We start from the raw sequence: 10,170 nt of genomic DNA on the forward strand, positions 1-10,170 counted from the left end.
TGGGCTTGAAAGTCTAGTCTTGACCCCGACAGGGCCTGCTTTCTTGGTTTTTTGTGTCCTCGCTCGTTGTAAAGCTTGGGCAGACGCTTGCCAAGGACTTCTAAGGGCCTCCGACGATGAGGTCTGGAGTAATGGACGTTGCCCCGTCGTCGCGAAGGGAGCCAGCTTGTTTTGAGGGTGGGAGGCTGCTTTTCTACGGCCCCGACTGGGTTGGTCCTATGTAGGGCCCGAAGCAGATTTCGAGGCTGGGGGGCTTTCTACGCCGCCCGATGCCGGCGAACTCCTTCCATGACGGGAGGGCGGAGGAGGGCCACTCCCCTGCTCCTCCTTGAGCTTCTGCTTGCTTGTTTTGGGGCTGCTCGCCTAGTGGCCGTGGGAGAAGATTTTTTTCCCTCACTGCTGCAGTCTGCGGTTCGCATGCCCGGAGTGGTAACACAACAAGGGGGCTTTCAAGCCCCTTTACCCAATCACATCAGATGGGAGACCCCTCGGAGGAGGAGAGGAGTGATTAGATCAGTTAGCGAGCGGCCTAGACGTGGCATCAAAGTTATCTGATGGTGGTGTAGGAAAGTGGCCGTAAGTGGCCTCCAATGCCTCGCGGCGAAAGCATCCCACAGCATCCACCGCCTCCAACTCTATCCACCACAACCATCCACCATTCACCATTATCTAACTTTATTCCCCCTATAGCCTATCGATGCTCGTTTCCATGACAGCTTATTATCTTATCTTTTCTCGTTATCAGATGATCATTCACCCGGGTCAGTCCTGGAACGAAAGGGGGAATCAATGCGCCGCCCACTTCTCCCCGAACTTCGGCCAACTTGACGGCTGTTGTTTCTGGAGGTCGAAAGGTCAGTGCTACATAACATTCTCCTCTGGGGTCGAGTCAGTTGCGTTCTGAGCTCCAAGGCCAGTCTCTCCATCCGTCCCTCCATCCATCCTCTTGGTGCGGCCTCCAAGCTTCTCTAAGCATTTCCCCCTCCACACTATACATACTACCTTTTGAGGCCTCCATTTCTCTTGCGACGACTACTCTCCCCCCCTCTGTATCTCTATAGCTTTGCCTGGTATTTTGATTTCCCTGCCCTCACAATGACCAACGTCTTCGGGGTCCAAGTCTTCTTCATCGTGTTTCGAGAGTGCCTCGAAGCTGTCATCATCATCTCGGTGCTGCTTTCGTTCTTGAAGCAATGCTTGGGTCAACCGTCGCAAGACCCGGCCATCTACAAACGACTCAAGCGACAAGTCTGGGCGGGCTCGTTGCTGGGCATCCTCATAGCGCTGATCATTGGGGGTGCCTTTATCGGCGTCTTCTATGGCCTGGGCCATGATCTCTGGTCCGAATCCGAGGATCTGTGGGAGGGCATCTTCTACCTCATCGCCAGCATCATCATCACCATCATGGGCCTGGCCATTCTGCGCGTCAACAAGACAAAAGAGAAATGGAGGGTCAAGATTGCACAAGCCCTCGTGGCAAAGACCAAACACCACGATGCGGCATCTCGGTTGGGCGAATGGGGCCGCCGATATGCCATGTTCATCCTTCCCTTCATCACCACTCTCCGCGAGGGCCTCGAGGCCGTGGTCTTCGTCGGCGGTGTCTCGCTCGGCTTGCCTGCGACGGCCTTTCCCATCCCCGTCATCACGGGTATTCTGGCCGGTCTTCTCGTCGGCTATCTCATCTACCGCGGCGGCAACTACATGACCATCCAGTACTTCCTGATCGCCTCCACCTGCGTGCTCTACCTGATCGCCGCCGGCATGTTCTCCAAGTCTGTCTGGAGTTTGCAATTCCACAAATTTCAACTGCAAGTAGGCGGCGATGTTGCTGAAGCGGGCGATGGCCCTGGCTCGTACAACATTGACCAGACCGTCTGGCATGTTAACTGCTGCAACCCGGAACGTGACAATGGTTGGGATGTCTTCAACGCCGTTCTTGGCTGGCAAAATACTGCCACATACGGCTCTGTCATCTCCTACAACGTCTACTGGATCTTCATCATGCTGGCTATCACGTGCATGCTGTATGAGGAGCGCAAAGGGTGCCTGCCCCTTGAAAAGCCCTTCCTCAGATTCCTCTCCAAGGTCCCGGGGTTCAGGAGCTATGCTACGCGCCATCTCGCCAGGCTCGCCGGCCCGAGGCAAGATGCCGGACATGTCATTGCCCAGGTACAGAGTCATACATTCACCCAGGGCCTCCAGCGACCCTTGCGCGGAAAATAGAGTGAAAAAGACCATTCACCTACCCGATAGGGTTTTACGCACTATACAACGTCAACCGATAGAGGAGATGTTGGATTGGAAAAGATCTGTTCCATGGTTGTGCGAAAATCCAGGATGGAAGGAGACGGTTAGGGGTGTGTAGCTTCGACAACTTAGGTCCAATCTTTCGCTTGACGTATTGTCAAATGAAGGTGAAAACCCATGTGATTGCCGAATCCAGAATGGGTAGAACAATAGACACAAAGATCTCAGAGAGACATAGGAGATCACTGAGTCCATCGAGATGCGGGCTGCGAAACCGTGTGGAGAGGCGACACCGCCCTCTCTGGTGCAGCCCCCGAGGTAGGCTCGTGGAACTGGGTCTGGGAGGAAGACTTACCAAACCAGATACCTTTTCCTGGTAGACAAAATTGTTAGCTCCAAAATTTTCGTCCTCGTTGAGTGGTAACGGCCACAAAGGACCTTCCGTCATCAGACTATCCGGGATAAGGGGAAGCTTCGTGCCCCGAAACCAAGCCTTTTCCGCTTTCTCTTCTCCTTTGGACCCGTCCTGGCGCGCTAAGCAGCCATAAACTACCGAGCCTGCAGAGGAAGAGCAATGCCACGGGTTGACGGACAGGACCGGAGTTCGCCAGGTGTGTGCCATCGCCAGGGTTGTTCTGCAGGGCTCGGTGTCGGGCCCCTGCTTTTTCCTGCCACATGCTCCGGCTAGCGTACGTGTGGACATCTCACCTACTCGCACCTGAAAGCCTCCCATCTCCCACATTCGCTTCGCCCCAAACATTCCTCTTAAAACAGTCCAGAGAGGTATTATCTTATCAGATCATCGCCCCTTTTCCGCGCAGCCTGCAGGGACGGATTAGGTGGCCTAAGCATCATTGGCCACCCCCATGCCTGTTGTGCCGTATTGATCAGTCGATGCTCAAGACATGTCCGGGCTGTGATTCTCGTCACTCTCTGGTCCGCTTCTGGAGAGAGGTTTGAAGCGATAGCCCAAATCATGCTATTCTGACTGAGGAATGCGTGTCACTGTTTCACATTGGAAAAGTGAGAGTTGTAAAACAATGTGAGGCGCAACAGTCTCTTCGATGGAGCTGCACACAACGAATGAGGGGATTGACCAAATTCTAGTCATCGCGGTAGCAGGAGGCGAAGCTTACCTGGAGGCTGTGGATTTTCCCACATTCAACCCTCCTGCCTCTCGGTAATGGGCTTCAGTGTTTCGTAGCCGCTTTGTCCCTTAAGAAAAGGTTTTTGACAACAAAGCGTGGGGCGGCTTGCTGGGGAAAGCATTAGAAGCCTAAGCTTAGACGCAGGTTAGGCTTTTTCGGTGGTCGCACGTCTAACACCTGATCAGTCTCTTCATACGTCCCTCTACCAACGCACGGCCCAGCGTGAGTGGCGGAAGTTACAATACCTTGCACATCGACTGAATGAAGCCGCCCTTTGGGCAGACCGAAGTCGGACCAAGATAGTAGCGATCATGTCTGCGGTCTCATGATCATTTTGTATGCTCAGAGCCCCACCATAGCTGCAGCATCGAGTATCCCAGGAAAGAAGAAGTGTTGCACAATTCACCCTTGGCTCCTTTGGCTCTGCAGAGTCCTCAACGTACTGCCACTCCTAGAAAACTCTGCTCGACAAATGTCTGCATGGCATCCAGGAGTCGACCTCCAAGACAAGCATCGTCCTTAGTTCTCCCTCCCCGGTGAGTCTGTTTTCCCAACTGCTCATGTGCCGAACTTGAGAACGCGTCGTGCAGCTCTCGAGCAGCTTTCCGTACTCGTAATCAACGCAAAATGGATCATTGACTTAGCGACCAGGACTGCAGAGAGGAAGGCGCGCAACTGGGAGATTCCTGTCTGTGATTGAACTAAAATTTCCGCTACGCTTCTCATGGTGTCATACACTATACCGCCACAGTCTTGTAGTCGGCATCCTCTGTCTGGTAATGCCCGCCAATGATGTCTTCACTTCGGCTGATCAGACCAAGTCTGCTCTCAACCGGTCGAGCAGCACTATTTCCCTCGGGGCAGTGCCCAAACCCGGCCAGCACCTGAAGATAACTTTTCCGCGGCTGGTCTGTATGGTCTGCGCGCCTCACCATGTTGTGGAATTTGATAGTGGCTGGAAATACCCTCCAGCGGGACAATTTTCTGCTCAATGGCATCCTGTTGTATGACTACTGCTTGCCGAGACGAACCGTCCGTGAAGATGTCCAATCAGTGCCTTCGGGGCGGTGTCCTCTGCTTCGATGGTCCTCACCTCGATATGGTGGTTTGAGGCGGCTGTAGCCATGTGCAATCGCGGGAGAATTGAAGCAGGATCCATGATTTAGAGGTCACAGCTTGCTCGGGAATACTCCTCATAGCCCGTGGATGGTGAGAAGTAATTGCGAGTTGGACCAGTGCCCGGTGGTTCTTCATGTCAATGCGTTTCTACTGCTATTTGATTGCCATCCTGCATACCTACTCTCATGAACAGTCCGTAGCTGGTCTCGAGGTGAGGCGCTCGGTCGAGGGAGGGGCTGTCAGGTTCATAGCAGAATAATCGGGTCAACACAGTGCCTAAGAGGTGTCTCGACGCGTCTTCCCAGCCTTTTGCAGACTGACAGCTGGCACATGAGGTACTGGAGTGGGCGGCGAGAAGAATTCATAGCGCCTCCTGTCCCGAGAAGACCTCGATGGAATGCGATGTGCGGGACACTGGGCTCTAAGTCAGATGCCGAATCATTCGAGAACTGAACGCGTCGCAACACGTCGGACGCGTTTTCACGCATCACGTGGACGGATCCTTATTCAGTCGAGCCAAGAAAACGTGACCACACAGCGAGTCGGCATTCGCACTCCGCAAATGAACCAATTTTCCAGGTTCAATAACACTTCCCCGTCTGCTCCGGTAATTATTGGACTGATGCCTCCAAATCTAATTTGGGGCAAAACGTTGCTCTCCAAGCTCATTCAGTCAATATCAATGTCCAATGGCACCTGCCTCTCGGCCTTCTCACCCATGGCTCCACGGAACGAGAGCCTTCGAGAAATTGATGGAGAGGGCCGAGGTGATAAACCCCCAGCAACTCGGGAAATATTTGGGGTGCACAACGAACCAGATGACTTGAAGCACACGAAGCTGGATTGGAGTACAGCGGGCAGCGATGTCCGGATGGCGAAAGGTGAAATAGCATACATTGGAAGTACCCTGGATGCTAGGCGCATTTGTAAGCGTCGTGCCGTCTGGTCTCTCTGCCCACGTTTAGACTTCCTCAATCTCATTCTTGATGATGTTGTCGTCCGCAGTTAGCGGTCTCATCTCAAATACGGTCCGTCTCATATATCTCATCTGCTTTTCCATCCACCTCTCCAGATTCTCCACATCGAACACGTTCTCCTTACAATCACCTGGCCTGCCTTCGTCCGTCTTTTCAATCGCCGCGCGATATGCAGCATCAAGTTTCTCGGCTTCGAGCCGGAACCTTTCAGCGAGCAAATGCAAACGGTAGCTGGTCCACTGGTAATACATCTCCGACAGTCGAGACTTATTTCGGACATTCATCAGTGAAGAGTCATCCAGAAGCATAGGGTCCCGCGGCCGCAATGAAGCAACAATGGTGATCCTCTCGGACATATTGGCGGCTGGAAGTGCAATGTGAGAAACATGTCTGCCCTGCAGCACGACCGCGCTACCCTAATGGAGTGCACAACTATGTCAGTGGCTGCTAATTCGCGCCTTAAAGGGTTTGACAAACTCACCATTTGTGGGCCTCGAACTTTGGTCGTTTTGCCGTCACCTCTCTGGATCTCAGTCTCGCCACCTTTCATGTATCTTGCATCCGACAACATGACAACGCAAACAAATGGATATGAGTCGCGATGCCAGGGGACAACAAAATTTGGAGCCGCCACTGGAGGACCTTCGCACTTGGCCTGGTCTTCCGACGACTTCTCTGGCTCAGGAGCCCCTGGCGGAATAATTGGGATATTTCTGACGCCTCCCAACCCATCCGGCCCCAATTGGAGATTGGTGTGGCAAATTTCAAAGTCCATGACAGGAACCAGGTCGACTCCCGCTAGGTCACTAACTATCTTGAGAACTTCAGGAGAAGTCCAGAACTGGTGGATGAAAGGGGCATATCTAGGGGCCATCCCGCGGAGTTGGACCGACTCCGCCCTCGTGCTGTACATGCAGTTGTTGAGAACCTCATCGGACAGCAACTCTCGGCGATGCTCAAGAAGAGCCTCCTCAGATAGTAGGGGGAATGGATCGGTTGAGGCAACCTGCGAAATCGGAGAAGGAGGTAGGCAGAGATCTTCCAAAGTATGAATCTTCTTTGGCGGCACATACGCAAGATGTTTCGCCGGATCAAACTTTTTGATGGATGGCTTCATGCTGTGTAACTCTGAAGACTGCGTCACGACATCCGTTGGAGGGTACTCGATAATCCCCGGAGCCATGGTGTCTGGTGTGTGGCAAGTCCGCTTGCAGGTCACGGTAACTTTGCAAGAGAGAATCGTGAAGATGATTCGGAAGATGATCTGGAAGCACAGACGCACTCGGTTGGAAGTCAACAATGGTGTTCTATATGTATCCCTCAGGCTATGAATGTCCGAGATCCTCATTAGTTCACCACGATGGGAAATCAGCTGGTCCTTTGGAGAGTAGCGCCACTTTGGGAAGAGGAGCTATACCAATTTGGGTGCATATTAGCCGCCTCTATCTTCCAGCGGTTCTGGAATCCCTCCTTCGGTAAGTCAAACTTTCAAACAGGATGCTTCTGATTAATCTATCTACCTTGTTACCGGCATTGGCCTCGTGGTGTTCCAGTTGTTAGCCGCGGTCAAATAACCTGCCAACCTGGTTCAATACCCGAAAAGGGTTCATCAGTCCTAGACAGACCGGAGATCGCGCTCTACGGCATCATCCCAACAGGGCCTGTTAGAAAGGGGAACCGCTGACTTATACAGCCACGCAAGTTCAGGACTCTTCGTTGGAAGGTACGCTGACGGAGTCCTGCTTTGTGGATCGCGGCCATCTCCATCGTGTCCATGACGGCTTTGTCCGAAAAGAGAATTCAGAGACGCCGATAAGGACTGATATTGTCATTGACAATAGCCATTTCATCTCTCTGAAGCAAAACCATGGTCATAATATGTACCAGGGCCCGGTCTCTTCGCATTTATGACTCGACTGCGACGCGAAAGAGGTGGGTGTTTGACATGCAAACGACGGTAGGTGCCACTCAAATACAATGAATCCCCGTTGCTCATGCAGGTGCGGCAACTGAATTTCTCCGGGATCGGCTAGGAAGAAGAAATGCGACCTGGGAAGTCCTTCGTGCGAGAATTGCACGCGTCTAAAGATCCTATGCGAAGGCTATCGGCCACGGCTTCTTTGGGAAGATGATCCAGTACGAGAAGGTATAAGGCGCAGAGGGCCCGTCTCGTCCATCCGTCCGGATATACGCCGGACTGCTAGAGTGCAAGGCACAGATGCTCGGGTGATGAATACCAGGGCGCAAAAACCGGGCTTCAGTGGTTTTGCCTCAAACGGTGACATCACTGACTCCAAATCATCAACTTTTCTACGAGCCAAGCAACGTCAAGTACGTGGACGGCTGGACCCTTTTACAATACCATATCTACGTTTCGCTGCAAGTGCGAATAATTCCCTCGATCGTATACTCTGGGATCATTATATCAATTGCTTTGCAAGAACATATCCGACGCACTCAGAGACGGATAATCCATTCCTGTCGTGCCTTGCCCCCATTGCCATCGAATATGAGCCTGTTCGCTGGACGCTGATGGCTATTGCAGGGCTGCATGCCAGATCAAGAAATCTGCCATCTTTGGACCGCGAGATCTTCCGCTTGCGACTTCGGGCGTTGAGAAGCTGCCATCAGATCTCCGGCAGGACGTGGAGCTCTGATACCTCAGGATCGAGATTGGAGTCCAACACTCTCTCAAATGCTAGCTTCTGGTTCCGGCTGACGAATGTCGAATCCGATAATTTATGTCTTGTTACCACCGCAGCCTTAATGGCCGTCTTTGGAAAGCTCTCCGGCGAAGTCTACGACAACATCCGACCGTATCTGGACTTTGCTCAGGACTTTTTGCGATATGAAGGCATCACTCCAGTTACTGCTCAGCTCAGGAAAACGCCACTTTACCTGTTTCTTTACAACCTTGTTTCTTACAATCAACTTCTGGCGCTGGTGGCTGACGCAAGATTGTCCCCAAAGTCCGGCGGGAGCTCCAAGGAAACCCTATTCGCGAATATGTCAGAACAGACGAGGCCCAACTTTGCAGCTTTACTGAGTCGCATCAGTGAGAACGCTCAAGACGTTTCCTCATTCGATATTGATAGTTGGGACGGAAACTTGGACTTCCTCCCAAGTTATACCACGAAAAAGAAGGTGGCAGAGCTCTCGGGAAACGCTGACACTTGCTTCCTACAAGGGTCTCTATCCTCCACGGCTGGCCCGTCAAACCGTGACAATGGGGATGAAGAATTCATTATCGGAGAGATCTACCGGACTTCAGGCCGAGTCCACTTCTTCAAGCAGCTCAGAGACCGCGATGAGCTATCGTATACTACGACGACGCTGGCGTTTCCGCCATTTATGGCCCAGAGACAGATCAAAAGATTCTCAAAACTAGGCATGAGCCTTCTCCGTCTCCTTTCCGACAACTCGCAATTCAACACTGCCATACTGCTTCCTCTTGGAATCATTGCTCCCGAACTTACTTCTAAGCGAGATCAGAATTTCGTCATAGAAAAGTTGAAAATGCTGGAAAGGACCCAATGCTTTGATGTCTTTCGGGTATTCAGCCAGGATCTTCAAAGCGGATGGGCTTGCGCCCGTGCTTCTCAGTCGGTTTATCTGTCAGCCAGCGTTCCTAAGAAACCCGTAAGATTAATCGGTTGAAGTCGAAGTCGAATTCACGAACTGCAAAGCACAAGTTCTACGGAAAGTTGGGGACTTGAGAAGGTCTGCCTGCAAAACCCTTAGATACCCATTTACTCGCGAAGTAAAGCCCATTTGCCATATACAATTTGCTCTTGGAGGTTGAGAAAAGACCGCCCGAACCCAAATCCCAACCGAGCTATTAGCCGAGATCTCCTGCAGCACTCCCTGAACAGCAGAGCGAGCTACAAGGAGGACCAAAGCTGGCTCCCAGTGGCTGCTAAGGCCTGCCTTTCAGCAGCGCACCTGTTTCAGACCTTCACCTGGGAACCAGGCAAAGCCCCTGCCCTTTTGCTAGCGCCTAAACTATTTAAATACTCAAATGTTTAGTTCATACGCTAACACTATTTATCTACAAATATGGAAAAGACGGCGTTTATCAGGGACCTACGCAACGCAGTAGGTACAAAGGAATTAGAGTAGCTGAATGCCTTATTCTATTCACGTAGCCCTATTGACAACGACTCAACGCTTGAGAAAAAGGAAGAGTTCTCTCTCAGCCGATTCAGGTGAGAGGAGACTCTTATAGCTTCCCCTCTTTCTGTCACGTGAAAAGGGTAAGGCAGCGTTAACCGATAGCCTTATATCTTAACCGTCCTTTGCCTTATCCTTTCCTTTTCTTTCTATACCGTCCACCCGATTCGGGTGGAGGGCGTAGAGTACTTAGGGACAACGGTGGGTTCGTGATAGTTACCCCCCCTCTAAAAAGCGGCTCGCCCTCGAGTCGCTGCGAGTATAAAGACAGCCTTAATTCATCGTATGAATAGGCCGTCTCAATTATTAATAACGAAGATAATGATATGGTAGTTGAATAGCCATTCACTAACAATAGTAAGTGATTAAATTCCCACCCGGTTTAGGTGAGACAGCCGTTTTGTATTGTTACAGTAATACGGGTGAGGTTCAATTCACTTCAGCCTTTACTTTGGTTCTTAAGCCCTTTACTATAGCCTTCTTCGTCTCTTTCTTCCTCGTTCAGA

The 10,170-nt window shown here is 51.8% G+C and overlaps 3 protein-coding genes across 3 annotated transcripts; 2 read left to right on the top strand and 1 right to left on the bottom strand.

Annotated features, from left to right (window-relative positions):
* Nucleotides 1-1,095: 1,095 nt before the first annotated feature.
* On the top strand, nucleotides 1,096-2,226 carry Z519_11107 (uncharacterized protein; the record flags this gene model as incomplete). Its single annotated transcript, XM_016768820.1, has 1 exon — nucleotides 1,096-2,226. The coding sequence occupies one exon, from the start codon at nucleotides 1,096-1,098 to the stop codon at nucleotides 2,224-2,226; it is 1,131 nt and encodes a 376-aa protein (XP_016615207.1).
* Nucleotides 2,227-5,478: 3,252 nt separating this feature from the next.
* Nucleotides 5,479-6,677, bottom strand: Z519_11108 (uncharacterized protein; the record flags this gene model as incomplete). The annotated part of the gene is made up of 2 exons (XM_016768821.1): nucleotides 5,479-5,910; nucleotides 5,976-6,677. The coding sequence occupies 2 exons, from the start codon at nucleotides 6,675-6,677 to the stop codon at nucleotides 5,479-5,481; spliced, it is 1,134 nt and encodes a 377-aa protein (XP_016615208.1).
* A 1,349-nt stretch (nucleotides 6,678-8,026) lies between these two features.
* Z519_11109 (uncharacterized protein) lies at nucleotides 8,027-9,151 on the top strand (the record flags this gene model as incomplete). Its single annotated transcript, XM_016768822.1, has 1 exon — nucleotides 8,027-9,151. The coding sequence occupies one exon, from the start codon at nucleotides 8,027-8,029 to the stop codon at nucleotides 9,149-9,151; it is 1,125 nt and encodes a 374-aa protein (XP_016615209.1).
* Between the last annotated feature and the right edge of the window lie 1,019 nt (nucleotides 9,152-10,170).

This window comes from Cladophialophora bantiana, assembly GCF_000835475.1.
Source record: "Cladophialophora bantiana CBS 173.52 unplaced genomic scaffold supercont1.20, whole genome shotgun sequence".
NCBI classification, from domain to species: Eukaryota; Fungi; Ascomycota; class Eurotiomycetes; order Chaetothyriales; family Herpotrichiellaceae; genus Cladophialophora; species Cladophialophora bantiana.